Here is a 24,421-nt window from a genome sequence, read left to right on the forward strand (position 1 = left end):
GCTTCCCCCAAATGTCTGTTTATAGACCCCACAATACCACGCTGTGTTATGTCTGAAACACCACTGAGGAAATACATCTGGCTGGAATGACAGAATAATGAATAGAGTACTGAAAGGCTTTGTCATTCTCGTTTCATTTAAGACGATATTTGAGACGATGTTTGAGATCTCACAATACACTAATTGCGACATTAAATCAAAAGAGCTCAAACGAGTCTCTACCGACGATGCTTATGGCCAAACCAAATTAAGTCAAATCAAATTGTATTGGTCACATACACATGGTTAGCAGATGTTAACGCGAGTGTAGCGAAATGCTTGTGCTTCTAGTTCCGACAGTGCAGTAATATCTGACAAGTAATCTAACAAATTCACAATGACTACCTCATGCACACAAATGTAAAGGGATGAATAAGAATATGTACATATAAATATATGGATGAGCGATGGCCGTGCAGCATAGGCAAGATGCAGTAGATGGTATGGTGGTAGATGGAATACAGTATATGCATATGGGATGAGTAATGTAGCATATGTAGACATTATTAAAGTGGTGTTATTTAAAGTGACTAGCAATACCTTTATTAAATCCATTTATTAAATATATTAAAGTGGCCAGAGATTTGAGTGGTTGTTGTTCTTGACAATCTTTTTGGCCTTCCTGTGACATCGGGTGCTGTAGGTGTCCTGGAGGGAAGGTAGTTTGCCCCCAGTGATGTGTTGTGCAGACCGCACCACCCTCTGGAGAGCCTTGCAGTTGTGGGCAGAACAGTTGCCATACCAGGTGGGGATACAGCCTGACAGGATGCTCTCAATTGTGCATCTGTAAAAGTTTGTGAGTGTTTTTGGTGACAAGCCAAATTTCTTCAGCCTCCTGAGGTTGAAGAGGCGCTGTTGCGCCTTCTTCACCACGCTGTCTGTGTGGGTGGGCCATTTCAGTTTGTCCGTGATGTGTATGCCAAGGAACTTAAAACTTTCCACCTTCTCCACTATTGTCCCGTCGATGTGGATGGGGGGGTGCTCCCACCGCAGTTTCCTGAAGTCCAAAATCATCTCTGTTGTTTTGTTGATGTTGAGTGAGAGGTTGTTTTCCTGACACCACACTCCGAGGGCCCTCACCTCCTCCCTGTAGGCCGTCTCGTCATTGTTGGTAATCAAGCCCACCACTGTAGTGTCGCCTGCAAACCTGTTGATTGAGTTGAAGGCGTGCATGGCCACGCAGTCATGGGTGAACAGGGAGTACAGGACAGGGCTGAGAACGCACTCTTGTGGGGCCCCAGTGTTTAGGATCAGCGGGGTGGAGATGTTGTTTCCTACCCTCACCACCTGGGGGCGGCCCGTCAGAAAGTTCAGGACTAAGTTGCACAGGGTGGGGTCGAGACCCAGGGTCTCGAGGTTAATGACGAGTTTGAAGGGTACTATGGTGTTAAATGCTGAGCTGTAGTCAATGAACAGCATTCTTACATAGCTATTCCTCTTGTCCAGATGGGATAGGGCAGTGTGCAGTGTGATGGCGATTGCGTCGTCTGTGGACCTACTGGGGCGGTAAGCAAATTGAAGTGGGTCTAGGGTATCAGGTAGGGTGGAGGTGATATGTTCCTTGACTAGTCTCTCAAAGCACTTCACGATGACAGAAGTGAGTGCTACAGAGCGATAGTCATTTAGTTCAGTTACCTTAGCTTTCTTGGGAACAGGAACAATGGTGGACATTTTGAAGCATGTGGGCACAGCAGACTGGGATAGGGATTGATTGAATATGTCCGTAAACACATCAGCCAGCTGGTCTGCACATGCTCTGAGGACGCGGCTAAGGATGCCAGCCCAGGCCAGGGTTAACACGTTTAAATTTTTCACTCATGTTGGCCGCGGTGACGGAGAGCCCACAGGCTTTGGTAGCGGGCCGTGTCAGTGGCACTGTATTATCCTCAAAGCGAGCAAAGAAGTTGTTTAATTTGTCTGGGAGCAAGACGTCGATGTCTGCGACAGGGTTGGTTTTCTTATTGTAATCTGTGATTGAGTGTAGACACTGCCACATACGTCTCATGTTTGACCCGTTGAATTGTAACTCTACTTTGGCTCTATACTGACGCTTTGCTTGTTTGATTGCCTTCCGGAGGGAATATCTACACTGTTTGTATTCGGTCATGTTTCCAATCACCTTGCCATGATTAAAAGCGGTGGTTTGCGCTTTCACCGAGTCAGCATATACGTCAATGTTGTTGTCTGATGTTACCTGGAACATATCCCAGTCCACGTGATTGCTTCAATCTTGAAGCGTGGAAACCGATTGGTCACACACCTCCAGGACGGATGTGTGTTAGGGATGAATGGCGTGAAACCGGTTACCGCCCAAAACACTCCCTTTTCCCGGGATAAATAACTGTGAGAAGCCAGTGAATTATAATAAACTATTTATATGAACAGCATGGTGTAAAATGAAACTGTTAAATTGTATTCAATGTTTAAACTGTCTTCTCTACGGCGTCTGTATGATGAATCATCAACGCTCAACAGACAGACATCTCAGTATGGAGCGCAGTTCAAGATGCATGTAGACCTATCATCTCATTATGGCATCATTTTTTCTTTTTAGGCCAACATCTGCTGCAGCATAGTCTATTCTACAGTAATATAAAGACTGAATGTGGGTCTAATTTACCCATCTCCATCTGGCTTTCGGGGGTCACTCCGTTCAAATTGCATCCAAAATTGATAGAGCAGTTCTAGATTGATATATAGCCCAATATATGGATGTCCTAGCCTACCTCTTTCAGGTGATACATTCAATTTAGTATTATCTTTATATTTAGCTAATTAATGATGGGTCAAGCATAATAAGCTTCTAACTTAGAGCCTCTGTCTCTTGTGCAATACGCACCTGTGCTCCTTAAAAAAATTAGGAGTCCCATGAAGGAAAAGCTAGACTAGAATAGCTTGCTGGACATAATGTTTTTTTTTGCATTTTTTTAAATACCAATACACTATTTGAAAAGGGATGCAAGCGCTTGTTTGCTGAATGTTAAATACAGCAGCCTATAGAACTCGGGTAGTTTGAAAGAAGAGCGAGTGTGAGACGGCAGTAGGCTATAGCAGCTATTTCTGCAGACCCAGAACCTTTCAATCTTCCTGAAGAGAAGTGACAGCCTTTTGCATCTAATTCTAATCCTATATTATTCAAGGATGTCATTAGAATGATGCCGTTAAGGACGACAAAACTTATTTCATTTATCTGTTCAACACAAGGAAGGAATGAACGACAAAGAGAGAAAGAGGAGCTATGCTAATAACATTAGGGGAAATACAATATTATGAAAGGTATTTATGCGTCAGCCAACTAATTATACAAATAGGCCCTATTATATTTCAAAATTAAAGTCAAATTCGCTAGCCAAAACTTTGTAGGTCTCATGTGCTGCACCAGAATGGCATGTTCACTCCCTGCTTTATCGTGGTTTGAACGATGTGCGTCATTCCAGTCAATATAATACAGTGTAATACAGTGCAGTACAGTAATACAGCTCACACTCCAGAAGATCAGCCTACTAAAGCTAGTTTCGTTTATTTACCCAGGAGAGCATAGAGCTAGCTACATCTATGGGCTTTGACATTTTTCTGTCATGCAAAATGTGCAGTAGCCTATAGGCCTATCATATATTGGATAATGGCACAATCTAGGCTCACAAAATGTATTTCATGTATGGCTCATCGGGCTCAGGTAGCATCAGGCTTGAATTTATCGATCAAAGCTTTAGGCGCTTTTATAATGCTTTTGAATGACACTTTGGGGTTTTGGCGGGAAGAACTGGGTTAGCCACTGAGAAAAGGGATTTATTCTCGAGATGGAACATTTGTAAAATAGCCGAGGAAATATTCAACACTAGTGCGTGTACAGTATGTAATTACTCTAATGAGGCTTCCAGGCAAGCACACGGGGCTGTGATTGACTGGGGCCAGCAGAGCACCCAGAAACAGGGATGGAGGTAGAGAGAGATGGACGGACAGTTGTAGACGGAGACAGAGCGAGAGAGAGAGAGAAATGGTTCATGTGATATACGGTGGCCTCTGCTCCTCTGATGAGTGCAACCCATTAGGAAGGGAGCCAGGCAGGCAGCCATGGCAGTAGGAACGGAGGGGGACAATGACGGCTAGGCTACGGTGGCCATGCTATGTTGTGTCTGGTGCTGGGGGCAAGGAGCCGCAGCCCAACCCATAACCACAGAGTATAATAAACAATGACTGTAAATGTAGGTTTGATTTGAAATTTGATTTGATTCAAAATTAATGGACAGTTAGAACTATGAATTAATGCCAATAAAACATGGTGAGTGATGCCAGGGAGGTGTTGGGAACTGTCTTTCCAGGGTGACTGCATCATAGCCATACTACAGCGTTTCCCCATCCTTAGGGTCGGGAGTTCTCCCTGACCACGTGAGAAACTCCTGGCCTCCCATACCCACCCCATATTGCGAGAAGGAGAAGAAAGGGAGAATAAGAGAGAAAAAAGGGGAAGAATAAACATTGATTTTCATCCTCCCTCCCCCCTCTAAGCTGAGCAATGATCCTGAGTGTGTCACACAGGAGGTCCAGCAGAGAGGATGTCTGCAGGATTGATTCCTATAAATTATACATGATCATCAAATTGCTTGTCTTGTTTGCCTTTGCCGCTGTTTGGCTCTGTGGGAGGTGTTGCTGAGTGGCTATTCTCTCAGGACGGTCAGGTCTCTAGAAGCTGAAATCAGTTTTTTTTGTTTATTTTGTCAAATGTCACGATTAATGCATGGACTAGTAAAGACCAGATTTGACTTTCTGCACAGGCTGTACTGTATTAAGTAATCTTGCGTCTGTCCTGTATCAAGCTAATTTCATGAATTGCGTTGCGTAAAGGACAGACTGAAACTGATACGGGGACCGTGTGTGAGTTCAGAGCCTCCAGACATAGGAAGCCTAGAAACTGCATCTGAAACAGTCCTTGACTGAGCTCACGTTACACTAAAACCCAGAGTCAATCCCAGGAGGTCTTATTATCACAGTTCAAACTGGTTCCTGGTTCTGTTGGTCTGCCAGAACAGACAATAACTCTCTTCCAGTGGCTTTAAATGAATCGCTTAGATCACCTGAGGCCTTTCCTCTCTTCCCTGTGCCGGGTGGGTCTCCAGCCACCTCTACCCAGGGGAGGAAGGGGGGCCTCAGCCTCAGCTCCAGGGCAGGACGTGGTGCGTGTGGTGTCTGCCTCACCATGGCAACCCTAGAGCTGACACACACTATGTGTATGTGCCTGTCTCACTGTCTGTCTCCCCCTCTGCCTGTCTCCCTGCCTGCTTGCCTGTCTCCCTGCCTGCCTGCCTGTCTCCCTCCCTGCCTGTCTCCCTCCCTGCCTGTCTCCCGCTCTGCCAGTCTCCCTCCCTGCTTATGTGTGTATTTGTATTCATGTGTGTATGTCTCGACTCTCCAGCCCGGTCCAAGAGCATGGTGATGGGGGATGTGTCCCGGGGCCCATGCCGGCCATCCTCCCCCAGTCTCCAGGAGGGGGCTCTGAAGGCTGGCTGGCTGAAGAAACAGAGGAGCATCATGAAGAACTGGCAGCTAAAATGGTTTGTCCTGCGCTCCGACCAGCTCTACTTCTACAAAGACGAGGAGGAGACCAAGCCACAGGTACTGAACATTCACACCTAAGCTCTTCTTCAGTTCATTGCAGAGGTTCGCTGAAGTCCTTTATTCGGTTTAATGTGGGACTTTCGCTATAGTAGCTACTGTGGCTAGTTCAGATCCTCTCCAATAATAATTTGCTGTGGTTTTTTTCATCCGTTGCTTAGAAAAAATAGGTCAAATGAATTGTCTATATCACCACCTAGCATGGATAGATAGCATTGCCATCGTGCCCTGCCGAGAAGGAAAATCAGGATGAAACATAGTTTTGATACCGTCGCTCAATTTTGGTCATGACATTTTGGCATGGCCATGAAAGAGCTATGCGGTAATCAGGCAGACAGTTGTTTCAGGACCACCACACAGCATCCTGCCAGGAAAGGGTAATGAAGTGATCCAACAAAAGACAGCAGGTGGTAGTCGGTGGCCCAATGCTTCCAGTGTTCAGTGATCATCTTCTTACATTCCTGGGCCTGATATCCGAGCACCTCCATTGATTTCCACAGGCGTTCCCACTTGACTGCTGCCCTTTTAAATGCATACCTGTCTCCCCAACACACACACCATTGAGTTCTTTCAGGCTGGAGAAGCTCTGCATTAAGGCCTGGCTGAATGACTGAAGGGTTTGATAGGCACCTTTTAATCACAGGCCGTCAATAGTCATCCAGCCAGTATTGATTTCTCCACACACACACACACACACACACACACACACACACACACACACACACACACACACACACACACACACACACACACACACACACACACCCGCCCCTCCCTGCGCGGTAACCAGGATGTGTGTGAAAGTGTCAATCTGTCCGCTTTTTCCCCCATCTAATCAATAGAAATTGGAGCAGGGGGCTGTGTAAGCAATTCACACAGCAAGGTCTCGCACTGAGATGAAAGGAAATGATAACTGAAGGAAGGGAATTTGCATTTAGGCAATCTACAGACATTTTTTATCATGTAGAGCAGGCCATTAAGGAATGGCTTGGTGTTTAGAGCCACAAAGGTTGCTACAAGACATCTCCAGAAGGGAGAATAATCTCAGATTTTGAGTTCCGTCTTAATTCTCCTCAGTCATTTGTCCCCATCCATATTCAAGGCACGTTGGGAGCTCTGCTGGGCTGCTAGCCCTGCCCTGACATGCTACCAATTTGTTGCCATGGCGACTACTGTGGACAGCTTGATCTCTGGTTTGGCAGATCCCATCCTGTTTGATGAGGGATGATGAGGGATGCTGCCAGACTGGTAGAATGAGACCGGCTTTCCTTCTGAGTAGTCTCTAAAGGAACAGGCCTCGATGGCGTTGTTTAATTACTATTGATCTCCATTCAGTAATCTGTACTCCTTCATCCTGAAAGAGATGAAAGATATATATATATATAGAGAGAGAGATCTTCTGTCTATTTTTTATCAATGTTTGTGATTTAAACGATTAGAGATTAATCTCACTGAGGTATTGTTAATATTTGGTTTTTGAATGGATTCTGTGTTCGTTTATTCCAGGGCTGCATACCTCTGCAGGGCTGTCAGGTGAACGAGCTCACCGCCAACCCAGAAGAACCAGGGAGACATATTTTTGAAATCGTTCCAGGTGAGACAATCCATCAACACCACAGCCTCTCCTCCTTTAGCAGAAAATACATGTGTTGCCAGTCAGGCACATGTCTGACTCAAGATTTTATGAGGAGGATATTTAGCGTATTGCAGTTTCCTCAATACCACACTGAGCCAGCAGGGGGCAATGCTGATGTTTCACAATGGAGACTGGAGATGCAGAGCACAGACACCATACTGACTGGTAGATAAGCTTGCACGCAATACACTGCAATTACACTGTGTACAAAACATTAGGAACACCTTCCTAATATTAAGTTGCACCCCCTTTTTCCCTCAGAACAATTAGGCGGGACATGGACTCTACAAGGTATCGGAAGCGTTCCACAGGGATGCTGGCCCATGTTGACTTCTATGCTTCCCGCAGTTGTGTAAAATTGGCGCTATGTCCTTTGGATGGTGGATCATAATTCATACACACGGGAAACTGTTGAGTGTGAAAAACCTAGCAGTGTTGCAATTCTTGACTCACTCAAACCGGTGCGCATGGTACCTACTACCATACCCCGTTCAAAGGCACTTCAATATATTTTTTTCTTGACCACTCACCCCCTGAATGGCACACACAATCCATGTCTCAATTGTTTTAAGGCTTAAAATCCTTCTTTAATCTGTCTCCTCCCCTTCATCTACACTGACTGAAGTGAATTTAGCAGGTGGCATCAATAGGGGATCATTACGTTCCCCTTGATTCACCTGGTCAGTCGATGTCATGGAAACAGCAGTATATCACCCCCTAAGAATTGCATCCCTGTGGATGTTAATCTCTTTCGTGACAAAATCTCCAAACCAAGACTTCAGAATCAGAACTAATCACTGAGAACACATTGATGCATCAGTATGGATTCCAGCTCCTTGGTGAATGACATTTTAATACAGGGAAGAGAGAAAAGGGAATATTCTAATCTTGCCCAGGCATACTGACCCCAATAGCTGGTTCTCATGACTATCTTTTTTAAGGTTGACATCTATGTAAACGTAACCAGTGTGAAAGGGTTAGCTTGTTAGCGATGCGCACGAGTAGCATTTAAATAGTTGACGTCACTCACTCCGAAACCTTGAATTAGTTGCTTCCCTTTTTCTGCAAGGACTGCATATTTTGCGGAGCGATAGGTAATGATGCTTTGCGTGCGACTGTCGTCGAAGTGTTCAGAGGTTCCCTGGTTTGAGCCCAGGTTGGGGGCGAAGGAGAGGGACGGAAGCAATACTGTTACATGTACACGGACAATATGCAGCTTTGCCCGGGGGCGAGTGTGCTGGAAAGACCCTACGCAGTCAACTCTTCACGTAGATATTGCAGCAGAGTGTGACCCCAATCAGCCTTTACTGGCTACGTGTGGATGAGCTCGGCAGGCAGCACACAGGCTGTCAAGGTCATTTCTGAAGACCATTTAAACAGTGGGACAGCAAGAACACAATGGAAAGGGGACTGCATTTCAATCGGAGCTGTGCACTTTAGAAGTCTCTTACTCTCAAACCCAACTCAGCCCATACATGCTCATTAGAAGATATTCAATTCTCAGGCCCTTGAGGCCCTTTTCTTCTCCCTCTTGCTTTCTCTCTTACTCTGCTTAAATGAATGCTTTTCGCTTCTCAGCCTTGAAATGAACAACCACTGAGTGCTCAGATTGACTATGGCGTTACGATAAAGATCCACTCTGGCAATGGGGTTGGGAAACAAATATTACTGTAAGGCTTCAACAGAGGTGCGGGGAAGCTTCCTGTGTACTTCTTGCAATAGGGCAATAGGCCACTGCATTCACCCACATCACCCAAAATGTCTCCATATGGAGTCAGATCCACTCTGGACCGATGGTCCGGTCCTCATTCATACTATCCATTTCAGAATCGGTTTCGGGCAAAGAGCAGTGCCTGCAATTCATTGGCCAATTTGGGCTTTTGACTGTGCCATCTAGGGTGTTAGAGAGCCTCTGAGGTTACTGTCTGCATAATTCTCCTAGCACTTTTGAGAAATGACTCTGAGCATCTTTTGCCTTCTGTTACCACATCACGTCATCCTTTCAGAGTAGGGCTGCGCAATTGTTCTAATTCACATCGAAATTGCAACATTGACACATTGACATCCACGTTTATAGCTTACTCAGTTGTTTTCCCCCTCTTATAGCTGTTTCCTACACACACCAAACCCCGCCACCTGTCGCTCAAGTGGTGCAGTTCATCGTCCTAGCTGTTAGATCCACTATAAGTTTGCATGCGGTTCTGTTAAGTCAAATGCAGTCAAGAGATTGTAACAAACAAGAACAATGCTGCTTTCCACTTAGTTTTTTATTTAATCATTCTATTGCTATGATTCCAACAGTTTGCCTAAGTGTTTAGATCTGTATCGCAGGTGAAATCGCAATATTTGGTTAAAAAAATGCTATTAGATTTTTTTTGGCCCGTATCGTTCAGCCCTATTTCAGAGCAAGGCAAGGCACTAGGGTGTTCCTGGGTCTCAGTTCACAGACTCTCTCTATGCATGACCTCTGCCAATAAACGTCCTTGCGGGTTGTGTTTGATGTGGACACTTTAAGGTCCTTGCCCTGTCCAAATGAAAGAGAAGCGAAGGCCCCTGCAAATTGGCATTAACTCATCAAGGGTACAAATATGCCTAGCTTGATTTTTTTCCCCTCCAAAATTTGGCAAGAGATGATGCATTGATACATGATACATCTACACTCATTTCCTCAGGAACATCTATGGTGATAGATCCTGTATGACCAAATTAACCTATCTGATAGCACCTTTTATATTCTCATATCCAAGGCTACAATTAAACTGTTTAGGGAGCCCTCACACATTTTAAAGGTAAAATATCCTGCTTCCTTTCCCTCTAATATCCTTGGGACCAAGAAAGCAATGAACCAAAACGTAGCCAAATCCAACAACCCTTTTCAATATCCTTTAAACTGAAGTAGCTATGTGGCTATTACTGAACGCCTATCAGAGTAAGGAAACAGTTATAATAATCTGTGCTTTTTAAATGCACTCTGTGCTTTAAGGGGCTACTCAAGGCCAAGCTTCCTTTTGTGTTGGTCTCTAGCCATACAACCAGCTGGGAAACAACAGCCTGTAAAGGATGGTGCACACACACACACACACACACACACACACACACACACACACACACACACACACACACACACACACACACACACACACACACACACACACACACACACACACACAAGCCTGGGTAAACAAGACAATTTCAGCTAATTAATTATTGTAGGCTACTTGTTTAGCCAGTGCAAACACACACACACACACACAGACACACACACACACTTGGAGCCTGTCCCCTACCCCCAGCACCAGTCCAAGCCTTGCAGAAAAGCTCAGCCTTATAAAGAAGAGCTGTTTGCTAGAAGGGAATACAGCTCTAGACAAAGAACAGTGGTCCTGTCTTTCTAGGCTTGCACAACTTTTGATTAGCTAGTTGTCAGTTCATTGCCTATAAAGCACCCCACTGGCTCAGAACAATGAATGAGGGTACTAACAAGATCTTAGTATACCGTATGAAACTACTTTCTTAGTGCCCTCTGACATTTGCATATTACCCTGTGGCACTAGCAGTAGAAAAGTGTGTGATCTTGTTTACCTGAGTAATGTGACCCAGGTTGAAAAAGTCAACAATATTCATGCATGAGCTTCATTGTGGGCTCTCCTTACCTGATATGCATAAACTGTCAGTAACTACAACAATGGCTCACTTCATGACCTCAGACAGTGTTTCAAAAGAAAGTAATGGAAAGTAGCTAAGCACTGTTTTGTTGGTTTAAGTCTGTGGACAGCATGCTGGAATTTGTGATGGAGGATCTCCATGGATCTATAGATGGGTCTTGCGGTGCCCTTTAGGCTAGCAACAAACCTACACACGTCACTCTTTCTGGTCACTTAAAGCGAAGGGAAAACACAGAGGCCTACTGTAAAAATGGGTGAGTAGGACAAGCTAGCCAACAGCAGAGTGTGATCCAACAACATGATTACAATGATCAAATTGTATTGGTCACATACACATGGTTAGCAGATGTTAACGCGAGTGTAGCGAAATGCTTGATGCTTCTAGTTCCGACAGTGCAGTAATATCTAACAAGTAATCTAACAATTTCACAACAACTACCTAATACACACAAATCCAAAGCGATGGAATAAGAATACGTACATATAAATATATGGATGAGCGATGGCAGAGTGGCATAGGCAAGATGCAATAGATGGTATAAGGTACAGTATATACATATGAGATGGGTCATGTAAGATATGTAAACATTATTGAAGTGGCATTATTCAAAGTGACTAGTCGTAAGGATCGACGCCGGAGATGAGAAGCAGGTACGGGGAGCACTATGGTGTTGAATGCTGAGCTGTAGTCAATGAACAGCATTCTTACATAGGTATTCCTCGTCCAGATGGGATACGGCAGTGTGATGGCGATTGCATCGTCTGTGGACCTATTGGGGTGGTATGCAAACCGAAGTGGGTCTAGGGTGGCAGGTGAGGTGGAGGTGATATGATCCTTGACTAGTCCCTCAAGGCACTTCACAATGACAGAAGTGAGTGCTACGGGGCGATAGTCATGTAGTTCAGTTATCTTAGCCTTCTTGGGTACAGGAACAATGGTGGCCATCTTGAAGCATGTGGGGACAGCAGACAGGGATAGGGAGTGATTGAATATGTCCGTAAACACACCAGCCAGCTGTCCTGCGCATGCTCTGAGGATGCGGTTGTGAGGGTTAACACATTTAATTGACTTGCTCACGTCGGCCACGGAGAAGGAGAGGGGGGGCCCGCAGTCAGTGGCACTGTATTGTCCTGAAAGCGGGCAAAGAAGGTGTTTAGTTTGTCTGGAAGCATCAGTGTACGTGACGTGGCTAGTTTTCTTTTTGTAGTCCGCAATTGCTTGTAGACCCTGCCACATACGTCTCGTGTCTGTGCTGTTGAATTGCGACTCCACTTTGTCCCTATACCGGTCATTGCAGTTTAGACTCATACACTATTTGAAAGAAAGGTGCTATCTAGAACCTAAAAGGGTTATTTGGCTGCCCCCATAGGATAACCCTTTGAAGAACCCTTTTTGGTTCCAGGTAGAACCATAATGGGTTCCATGTAGAACCCAGAAGAGCTCTACCTGGAACCCAAAAGGGTTATCCTATGGGGACAGCCGAATAACCCTTTTGGAACCCTTCTTTTCTACGAGTGAACTATAGATCACCATCACAAATCTGGCCAATCAGAGGCGTCCCAATTGATTCGCAACGTCTGTTCGTTTTCCAGAGAGTGTGTGTGTGGACTGGGGAGGTTTGTTTGGAAAGGAAGGGTAGAGGAGCCCATCTAATCACTCCACACACAGCAAACTGCCAGGGAGGGAGAGGGAGAGCAAGGCCAGGGCACACAAGGAGAGATTAGCGTACACTCCTCCTCTGGTATCTATCTGTCTCTCCCTAGGGAAACCAGGGGATAGAGATAACTACTGCTAGTGAATGTTAGTGAATGAGAGAATCTATAAATGAAGAACAGGAAGAAGTGGGACTTGTTTTTCGGGGCTTGTTTTTCCTGGCATTGAGCATGCCTCACTGGCACCGCCTGCCCAGTAGTACCTGCGTGTGGATAAGGATACACGACCTCCAGGAGGGCAGCACGTACCCTATTCATGCCCCAGCTGTAGCACTGCCAGCTCCCCTCAGTGAATCATGGGAATAAGGCTGGCCTGCTGTAAGCCCACCAGGCTCAAACAGGAACACCTGCAAGGTAAAGCTAGCTACCTTTTTAGAGTTATATTGTAAATTATTGTCATTTGAGTACATGTAATGTTCTGTAATTAAATTGAACAGCTATGGGCTAAATGATGTTCATCTGTCTGTTGTCGATTTCACTTGTTTTGTCCATAATCCAGTATGCCATTCCACAACAAAAGGTTTACTTTGTAGGGGAGCTAGAGTGGCAAAAAAAAAGTGTTTTTATTTTGTTGGTAGTGGTGTTCTGTTGTTGTATGACGTACTGCATTCAGGTTTTGTGAAGAGTCCTTCCTTTCTTTTGAAGGGCACGCTTTTCTGATTATCCAACAAAGGTCGGTAGAAAACAATATCATGTTCTACAACCAATCATAGCTGCTCCAGAGGACATGTTTTATTACAACATGTACATACTATAATCCATTTAAAAAGAAACGTAGTATATGCCAGAATTATCGTGATGTTCCCTCACCATGGTGACCCTACACACAGTTATTTGGGAAACATTATACACAACAGGTGTGCTGCACTTCATAAACACCCCTGCACAAAGGTCAAAGGTCAGTGAATCAATTCCCAATCCTCAGAACAATCATCTGGACCATTATTCACACTGTCAGTGGCCACACACACAAAGACACACAACACCGCTGCTTATCACTAACTGCAGGTGTCTGCACCTCCCAGTCAGTTAACTATGTTCACACAGTCAGTGGTGAAGCAAGAACTCAATTGTCATACTTGAGTAAAATAGATACCTTAATAGAAAATGACTCAAGTAAACTACTTGAGCAAAAGTCTTAAATGATCTGTTTGGAAATGTACAGTGATGTAAAATCACTCAATTGTCATACTGCAGGGGCTCATTCCAACTCAGACATAATTTACAAATTCAGTATTTGTGTTTAGTGTGTCCGCCAGTTCAGACACGGTAGGGATGACAACCAGCGGAGGCTGCTGAGGAGAGGACGGCTCATGATAATGGCTGGAATGGAGTCAATTGTGTGGTATCAACCACATGGAAACTGTCCACAGTAGCCTCCACTGATGACAACGCGTTATATCGATATGTGTGTGGATTTTGACCATATTGCTGTCCTGCCTGAGCATTCTAAACGTAACTGGTACTTTTGGGTGTCAGGGAAAATGTAATGGAGTACAAAGTACATATTTTCTTTAGGAATGTAGTGGAGTAAAACTAAAACATACATATTAAAGTAAAGTACAGATACCCCTCAAAAAATACTTAAGTAGTACTTCAAAGTATTTACTACTTATGTACTTTACACGAAGAAGAAGAAACATATTTTTCATCCCTTATCTCCCCTCTCTTCCACTAAGGATCCATCCATCCACAAGCACAGTGGGCAGTCTGACATTTACCGACCAGAGGGAATCATTATCATCAAAAATGACCTTCACTGCAGTTTTCTGTGGAACGTGAAGAGTCCTAATCAAAATATCAGCCCTTTAATGTGCTCAGTAGGAGTGAGACTTGCATTAAATCCCAGAGCTCTGGTTTATCTTAATTGCTTCCAAATCATATTGACTCAGGACCGGTACCCCCTGTGTGTGTGTATATACAGTGCCTTGCGAAAGTATTCGGCCCCCTTGAACTTTGCGACCTTTTGCCACATTTCAGGCTTCAAACATAAAGATATAAAACTGTATTTTTTTGTGAAGAATCAACAACAAGTGGGACACAATCATGAAGTGGAACGACATTTATTGGATATTTCAAACTTTTTTAACAAATCAAAAACTGAAAAATTGGGCGTGCAAAATTATTCAGCCCCCTTAAGTTAATACTTTGTAGCGCCACCTTTTGCTGCGATTACAGCTGTAAGTCGCTTGGGGTATGTCTCTATCAGTTTTGCACATCGAGAGACTGAATTTTTTTCCCATTCCTCCTTGCAAAACAGCTCGAGCTCAGTGAGGTTGGATGGAGAGCATTTGTGAATAGCAGTTTTCAGTTCTTTCCACAGATTCTCGATTGGATTCAGGTCTGGACTTTGACTTGGCCATTCTAACACCTGGATATGTTTATTTTTGAACCATTCCATTGTAGATTTTGCTTTATGTTTTGGATCATTGTCTTGTTGGAAGACAAATCTCCGTCCCAGTCTCAGGTCTTTTGCAGACTCCATCAGGTTTTCTTCCAGAATGGTCCTGTATTTGGCTCCATCCATCTTCCCATCAATTTTAACCATCTTCCCTGTCCCTGCTGAAGAAAAGCAGGCCCAAACCATGATGCTGCCACCACCATGTTTGACAGTGGGGATGGTGTGTTCAGCTGTGTTGCTTTTACGCCAAACATAACGTTTTGCATTGTTGCCAAAAAGTTCAATTTTGGTTTCATCTGACCAGAGCACCTTCTTCCATGTTTGGTGTGTCTCCCAGGTGGCTTGTGGCAAACTTTAAACGACACTTTTTATGGATATCTTTAAGAAATGGCTTTCTTCTTGCCACTCTTCCATAAAGGCCAGATTTGTGCAATATACGACTGATTGTTGTCCTATGGACAGAGTCTCCCACCTCAGCTGTAGATCTCTGCAGTTCATCCAGAGTGATCATGGGCCTCTTGGCTGCATCTCTGATCAGTCTTCTCCTTGTATGAGCTGAAAGTTTAGAGGGACGGCTAGGTCTTGGTAGATTTGCAGTGGTCTGATACTCCTTACCAGTTCAATATTATCGCTTGCACAGTGCTCCTTGGGATGTTTAAAGCTTGGGAAATCTTTTTGTATCCAAATCCGGCTTTAAACTTCTTCACAACAGTATCTCGGACCTGCCTGGTGTGTTCCTTGTTCTTCATGATGCTCTCTGCGCTTTTAACGGACCTCTTTTAACGGACCGCTTTTAACGGACCTAACGGAGACTATCATAGTGCAGGTGCATTTATACGGAGACTTGATTACACACAGGTGGATTGTATTTATCATCATTAGTCATTTAGGTCAACATTGGATCATTCAGAGATCCTCACTGAACTTCTGGAGAGAGTTTGCTGCACTGAAAGTAAAGGGGCTGAATAATTTTGCACGCCCAATTTTTCAGTTTTTGATTTGTTAAAAAAGTTTGAAATATCCAATACATGTCGTTCCACTTCATGATTGTGTCCCACTTGTTGTTGATTCTTCACAAAAAAATACAGTTTTATATCTTTATGTTTGAAGCCTGAAATGTGGCAAAAGGTCGCAAAGTTCAAGGGGGCCGAATACTTTCGCAAGGCACTGTATATATAGTGGGGAGAACAAGTATTTGATACACTGCCGATTTTGCAGTTTTTCCTACTTACAAAGCATGTAGAGGTCTGTCATTTTTATCATAGGTACACTTCAACTGTGAGAGACGGAATCTAAAACAAAAATCCAAAAAATCACATTGTATGATTTTTTAAATTGATTTATTAATTTTTACCCCTTTTTCTCCCCAATTCCATGGTATCCAATTGTTTAGTAGCTACAATCTTCTCTCATCACTACAACTCCCGTACAGGCTCGGGAGAGCGGAAGGTTGAAAGTCATGCGTTCTCCGATACACCGTGCACCTGGCAACCTTGGTTAGCGCACACTGCGCCCAGCCTGCCACAGGAGTCACTGGTGCACGATGAGACAAGGATATCCCTACCGGCCAACCCCTCCCTAACCCGGACGACGCTAGGCCAATTGTGCGTCGCCCCACAGACCTTCCGGTCACAGCCGGTTACGACAGAGCCTGGGCGCGAACCCAGAGTCCCTGGTGGCACAGCTGGCGCTGCAGTACAGCACCCTTAACCACTGCGCCACCTGGGAGGCTTCATTGTATGATTTTTAAGTAATTAATTTGCATTTTATTGCATGACATAAGTATTTGATCACCTACCAACCAGTAAGAATTCCTACTCTCACAGACCTGTTAGTTTTTCTTTAAGAAGCCCTCCTGTTCTACACTCATTACCTGCATTAACTGCACCTGTTTGAACTCATTACCTGTATAAAAGACACCTGTCCACACACTCAATCAAACAGACTCCAACCTCTCCACAATAGCCAAGACCAGAGAGCTGTGTAAGGACATTAGGGATAAAATTGTAGACCTGCACAAGGCTGGGATGGGCTACTGGACAATAGGCAAGTAGTTTGGTGAGAAGGCAACAACTGTTGGCGCAATTATTAGAAAATGGAAGAAGTTCAAGATGACGGTCAATCACCCTCGGTCTGGGGCTCCATGCAAGATCTCACCTCGTGGGGCATCAATGATCATAAGGAAGGTGAGGGATCAGCCTAGAACTACACGGCAGGACCTGGTCAATCACCTGAAGAGAGCTGGGACCACAGTCTCAAAGAAAACCATTAGTAACACACTACGCCGTCATGGATTAAAATCCTGCAGCGCACGCAAGGTCCCCCTGCTCAAGCCAGCGCATGTTCAGGCCCGTCTGAAGTTTGCCAATGACCATCTGGATGATCCAGAGGAGGAATGGGAGAACACCATCCCAACCGTGAAGCATGGAGGTGGAAACATCATTCTTTGGGGATGCTTTTCTGCAAAGGGGACAGGACAACTGCACCGTATTGAGGGGAGGATGGATGGGGCCATGTATCGCAAGATCTTGGCCAACAACCTCCTTCCCTCAGTAAGAGCATTGAAGGTGGGTCGTGGCTGGGTCTTCCAGCATGACAACGACCCAAAACACACAGCCAGGGCAACTAAGGAGTGGCTCTGTAAGAAGCATCTCAAGGTCCTGGAGTGGCCTAGCCAGTCTCCAGACCTGAACCCAACGGAAAATCTTTCGAGGGAGCTGAAAGTCCGTATTGCCCAGCGACAGCCCCGAAACCTGAAGGATCTGGAGAAGATCTGTATGGAGGATCCCTGCTGCAATGTGTGTAAACCTGGTCAAGAACTATAGGAAACGTATGATCTCTGTAATTGCAAACAAAGGTTTCTGTACCAAATATTAAGTTCTGCTTTTCTGAAGTATCAAATACTTATGTCATGCAATAAAATGCAAATTAATTACTTAAAAATCATACAATGTGATTTTCTGGATTTTTGTTTTAGATTCCGTCTCTCACAGTTGAAGTGTACCTATGATAAAAATGACAGACCTCTACATGCTTTGTAAGTAGGAAACACTGCCGATTTTGCAGGTTATCAAATACTTGTTCTCCCCACTGTATATGTACATAAATGAATATATACTGTATATCTTCTTTTTTTAAACTTTTGTGTATTTAGTAAATATTTTCTTAACTCTTATTTCTTAAAACTGCGTTGTTTGCTAAGGGCTTGTAAGTACGCATTTCATGTCAATTTCTTTCCTCAGACAGGTTTTTCATACTTTCCTCTCTTTTTGACAGTCTGCTGGCGGTGGGCTGGAAGACCGAAGCATTGACTGTGTTCAGGCTCCTTTATGTCTGCATCAGCAGGGCATCTTTATCACTCGCTTGATTTCTCTCATTTCCGGTGGCTGGATTGATCACTTATGTGGGTGACCTGGCGGGAAGGGATCCACCTGGTTTACACTGTTATTGATGACAGGAACTAGGACCGAAGAGCTTTATCTTTCCCATCAGATCACATAAAGGAACAGCTTCTTGAAGAAGTGCTTTTGAGGCTGTAACAATTTTAACACTTTCAACCTTTCAAGTTAATGGAAGGTGCTATGTTTGGAACCGAAAGTAGCCAATACAGATGTTTGGTACAAGTTAGTAGAAGGTGTTGTTTTTTTTGTGAATGATATGATTCTCTCCTACAATTGGAGTCCCTTTAATCTTTTTTTGTTTGTTTTGAAGTTCATATCAGATGGCAGCGGGCAAGCGCTGTTGCTTTCTGCGTGTCTGGTGTATGAGTAAGATGTTTTGAAGCAGAAGACAAGTGGGAAATACAGTATATCTTGACAGAGCCAACATTCCACCAGTCAAATGATAAAATCATCATTTAATATTTTATGAAGGCAATATAATGCTCAGCATTATTTTGTACTCGCATAGGGAGGTTTCAACTGATTCCGAGAATATACAGTAGTAATATGCTAGGAATGCTTAGACAGGAATTATATCTACTCCATTAACATACTATTAGGTATATGAAGTACTGACTGAATATGATGACTGCATATGGTAATAAGTATAAAAGTAATGATGACTAAAGCATTTCAGCTTGGACTATAGACTGCAAACCTGTATCTAAGGGTCACATGAGTACACAGAGCCCAAAGCAGTCAATGTGACTGGGCTGCTAAGTGATAATCACAGTGGTGTGAGTTTGCTGAGCTGGGTGACAAAGGCACTTAGCTTTATGGCACCACTGTTTACATTTGGTTTACCTTCCCCAAAGCTAAATGGCATGTCCTAACATGGCGAGAGATATCACTACATGGATTACTGGACCCCAGTAAAATCACACCTAAAGAATGATATCTGATGAATCACTTAAATGTGACCTGTTCTCTACATGTGTACTACTATATCTGATAAATGGTAGACATTAATTTTGTTGCCAGATCCTACAGGGTCAATCAATTGAGACATGTAGTCTACATTTGGTTGTTCGGTCAGTCTTATGTATCCACAGAGTTTCCAAACCCAGAGGTGCAATATCGCTAGGCTTTCTGGGAATGCTTGCTAAGCAGACCAAACAGACCAGGCCAGGGCTTTGAGTTGGAGAAGTCAATGAGAGAAGTGACATTCTTCCCTAGTTGTTCATTTTCCCCAAATCTAAAGGCACAACTAGATTTGAGCCAGTGTCTTTAGTAGTTGAACATGTTATTACTCCGACCTCGTGCTAGTGACAAACGGACACTTTTTCATTTTTGTCAAAAACAACTTTATGTTGAAGGAGTGCCTTTGATTCGTTACACTCAATGGCATGTTTCTACCATTTTAGCCTATCTTCATGGTGGACTGTCTTTTATGTAGCTGTAACTGTATCCTAAACATAACAACGACACCATCTAGTGGTAATAGTGCCGGTTACAACTTTATTCACCAAGAGGTCTGATATGAGGTTAGTTGATGGCTAACGTGTTGGCTGAAAATCCCATTTTTTATTTGAACAGATCTTGATCTTTGAGGAGTCGGGCCTACCTGATTGGGTGTTCTTGTCCATGCACAACATCTTATACTGTAGCCGTGTACAGGGATGGGGCTCTTAAAGGACATCATCTCCCCATGTGGAGCTGTGGTATGAAGAAAAAAAACATGAAAGGATATTGAAGTAGCTGGACTCATCAACCTTTCATTAACCTCAGACCACTTTTCCCCCAGATTAGTCTGCCAACCTATTAACTTTCAAATATGCATTTGACTCATATCTCTCTCTCTCTCTCTCTCTCTCTCTCTCTCTCTCTCTCTCTCTCTCTCTCTCTCTCTCTCTCTTACTCGTTCTCTCTCTCAGGTGGTACAGGAGGAGAAAAGGACCGAGCTGCTATCAGTCATGAGGCCATTCTGCTCTTGGCCAACTCCCAGAGTGACATGGATGACTGGGTCAAGGCCATACGACGGGTCATCTGGGCACCCTTTGGAGGAGGTAAGCTAGGCTGGCACTCAAAGTGATTTTGCTATGTTTCACCGTTGTTTCGCAGTGTTCAGTCTGGTTTTACCAGGCTAGAAGGAAAACCGCTTCGCCCAGACTTATATTACTAGATGCAATTATTTACAAACTGATCTAATGCTCAGTGAAAGCATATTCTTTCCAAGGTCACATTATGCTCTTTATGTCACTCAAACGTTTTTTTGTGCTGTAGGGGGTCAGAAGGTTTGATAGACAGAAAATCGTTCCATGGCGTACAGTGTGTTCAGAACAGACTGAACGGGTCCTTTCAGAGTCTTTATTTCCTGACTAGTGTGTCATTACACTCTGTTCAGCTGCGAACATTGCACTGAAAGGCTAGTCTACTGTAGGCTACTGTACTTGACGTGTATGCAGAAGTTTCAAGTTTTAATGTCACATGCGCAGGTACAGTGAAATGTCTTCCTGGAAAGCTCTAAACCCAACAATGCAGTAATCAATAACAATGTAATACTAAGAATAACAAGGTAGAACAAAAACACGAGGAAGTAAGAAAGCGTACTATATACAGGGTCGGTTTCAGTACCATATTTACAACGTGCAGGGATACTGGAGTGATCGAGGTAGACATGTAAAGGGGTAAGGTGACCAGGCATCAGGATATATGATAAGCAAAGTAGCAGCAGCGTGATGATTGAGTGGGTGTATGTAGAGTCAGTAAAAATGCATGTGCATATTATGTGTGTGTGATCAAATGATGGAGTGAGTGTTTGTGTGTGTGCGTTGGAGTGTCCGTGTACGTGAGTGTGTGTAGGGTCCTGTGAGTGTGCATAGAGACAGTGCAACATTTTTAATCAAGTAAAATACAACTGTCTACTCAGATAGTCCGTGTAGCCGTTTAGTTAGCTATTTAGTTAGCTATTTAGTTAGCTATTTAGTTAGCTATTTAGCAGTCTTATGGCTTGGGGATAGAAGCTGTTCAGGATCCTGTTGGTGCCAGACTTGGTCCAGCGGTACCGCTTGTCACGCAGAAGCAGAGAGAACAGTCTTTGCGTGGCTGGAGTCTTAAATGATTTACTGGCCTTCCTTTCATATCGCCTGATATAGAGGTCCTGGGTGGCAAGGAGCTCAGCCCCAGTGATATACTGTGCTGTCCCCACCCTCTCTATAGCGCCATGCGATCAAGGTTGGTGCTATTGCCATACCAAGCAGTGATGCAGCTAGTCAAGATACTCTCAATGGTACAGCTGTAGGACTTTTTGAGGATTTGAGGGGCCATGACAAATCTTTTTCGAACCTCCTGAGGGGAAGAGGCGTTGTTGCGCCTTCTCCACAACTGTGCGCGTGTGTGTGTAACATTTTAAGTCCTTCGTGATTAGGACACCGAGGAACTCGAAGCTTCAACCCGATCCACTGCAGCCCCATCGATGTGGTTGGGAGCGTGCTCCCCCCTGTTTTCCGTAGTCTACGATCAGCTCCTTGGTATTACCTACATTGAGGGAAAGGTTGTTGTTCTGGCAACACAGTACCAGGTCACTGACCTCCTCCCTGTAGGCTGTCTCATCGTCGCCGGTGATCAGGCCTACAGCCATCGTGTAATCAGCAAACTTGATGATGGTGTTGGAGTCGTGGATACACAGAGTGGATACACAGAGAGTACAGGAGGGGACACACCCCTGTGTTGAGAGTCAGCGTGACCGAAGTGATGTTCCCTTCAGGAAGTCCAGGATCCAGTTGCAGAAGGAGATGTTCAGTCCCAGGGTCCCTAAGCTTGGTGACTAGCTTGGAGGGGACAATGGTGTTGAACATTGAACTTCAGTCAATGAACAGCATTCTATTGTAGTTGTTGCTCTTATCTAGTTGTGTGAGGGCAGTGTGGAGTGCAATTCAGATTGGGTCATCTATGGATCTGTTGGGGCGGTATGAAAATTGGAGTGGGTCTAGGGTGTCTGGGATGATGGAGATGATGTGTGCCATAACCAGCCTCTCAAAGCACTTCATGAAATATAGGCTAGGGTGTGTGGAGGCAGCTGGATATCCAGATATTACGTCACACAGAGGATGTTCAAAATAGAAGGATCACAGCATGTCTAACTGACATCCATGCTTCCATATCATACATTCTAAATCCTAAGATTCTAAGATCCTCAATGTTTTTTTTGAAGAACCTTAGGGTTCTTGGCATTGAAAATGGCCCGCAAAATAATTCTGGCTGTGGATACGCAAAACATCAACACGCCAGATGATATACCCATTGGACTTCTGGGAGTTGGATTTTTTAAATTCTGCTTTGCCACTAAAATCTTATTTAAAAAAAAAATATTTTACCTTTATTTAACTAGGCAAGTCAGTTAAGAACAAATTCTTATTTTCAATGACAGCCTAGACACAGTGGGTTAACTGCCTGTTCAGGGGCAGAACGACATATTTGTACCTTGTCAGCTTGGGGGTTTGAACTTGGCTACCCTGCCACCCCGTGTTTAATAAACACTGAGAACTAAAATATTTGTCACGTTCTGACCTTTATTTCCTTTGTTTTGTCATTATTGAGTATGGTGAGGGCGTGAGTTGGGGTGGGCAGTCTATGTTTGTTTTTCTATGTTTTGGGTATTTCTATGTTTCGGCCTAGTATGGTTCTCAATCAGAGGCAGGTGTCATTAGTTGTCTCTGATTGAGAATCATACTTAGGTAGCCTGGGTTTCACTGTGTGGTTGTGGGTGATTGTTCTTGTTTGCACCAGATAGGGCTGTTTTAGGTTTTTCACGGTTCTTGTTTTTGTTAGTCTGTTCATGTGAAGTGCTTTATTAAAGAACCATGAATAGAAACCACGCTGTGTTTTGGTCCGCCTCTCCTTCAACTCAAGAGAACCGTTACAATATTGTGTTATTGATGTAATTGTTATGCTTATTGCTATTATTCATAATAATAATAATTACATGGGAGGGGGGGTAGCTCAAAAATTAACCCCAAAGGTTCTTTGAGGATCCATTAAAAGGGGGTTCTTTGAATAACTTATAGGGGTTCCTCCACAGTTTCAATTTGAAGAACATCTAAAGGAATCTCCAGGAAACGTTTGTTTTTAGAGTGTAGCCGTAACTTTAAACCCATCCAACACTGGAACTGGAAGGGAGGCATGCTATTGTAGTCAGTTAGTGGAGGCTGCTTAGGGAAGGACAGCTCATAATAATGTCTGGAACGGCTGAGCGAATGGAATGGCATCCAACCATGTGTTTGATGTATTTATTCCTTTCCACGGATTCCGCTCGAGCCTTTACCACGAGCCCGTCCTCCCCAAGGTGCCACCAACCTCATGTGTAGTCAGTAGGCTACTTGTGGCTTCATACATTACATTTTGGAAGGAGCATGCAATGACGAAGAGAACTTCTTTAGCCCATATCTAATTAATGTCAAGAGGACCTACATTGGGAGGATATACAAGAAATTGCTGATAACAGCAAGATTATATACGGTAGGTGAGACCTATGGGCATTTTCTGTATTGGCCCATTCCAAGTACCTCAATTCCTCCACAAAGTGGAGCACAGACTAGAGTTTTTGAAATGAACCTCCAACTCCTTCGATTCGCTATGCGTCGATACTCAACTTCTTCGGGATTGGTGTCCTTTCCACAGGACTGTTGAGCTAACGTAGGTTAATGCGATTAGCATGAGGTTGTAAGTAACAAGAACATTTCCCAGGACATAGACATATCTGATATTGAAATTCTTGTTAATCTAACTGCACTGTCCAATTTGCAGTAGCTATTACAGTGAAATAATATAATACTATTGTTTGAGGAGAGTACACAGTTTTGAACATGAAAAGTTATTAATAAACAATATTTGGGCCAGTCTTGATACAACATTTTGAACGTTGAAAGGTTGAACGTGAAAACATTTCCCAAATCTTAACATAAACCATTAGTCA

General features: G+C 43.9%; 2 protein-coding genes across 2 annotated transcripts in view; one reads left to right on the top strand and one right to left on the bottom strand.

The window, feature by feature from the left end:
* LOC139376538 (trichohyalin-like) overlaps positions 1 to 24,421 on the bottom strand; it is a 375,197-nt gene that overhangs the window by 88,505 nt on the left and 262,271 nt on the right. The gene's annotated exons all lie outside the window — the stretch shown is intronic.
* The window catches only part of LOC139376518 (rho GTPase-activating protein 22-like), a 33,747-nt gene that overhangs the window by 4,997 nt on the left and 4,329 nt on the right, over positions 1 to 24,421 (top strand). The window contains exons 2-4 of the mRNA XM_071119205.1: positions 5,453 to 5,652; positions 7,159 to 7,246; positions 20,382 to 20,513. Of these exons, the coding sequence (XP_070975306.1) occupies positions 5,453 to 5,652; positions 7,159 to 7,246; positions 20,382 to 20,513 (420 nt within the window). The remainder of the gene's footprint in view (positions 1 to 5,452; positions 5,653 to 7,158; positions 7,247 to 20,381; positions 20,514 to 24,421) is intronic.

This window comes from Oncorhynchus clarkii, chromosome 20, assembly GCF_045791955.1.
Source record: "Oncorhynchus clarkii lewisi isolate Uvic-CL-2024 chromosome 20, UVic_Ocla_1.0, whole genome shotgun sequence".
Lineage (NCBI taxonomy): Eukaryota > Metazoa > Chordata > Actinopteri > Salmoniformes > Salmonidae > Oncorhynchus > Oncorhynchus clarkii.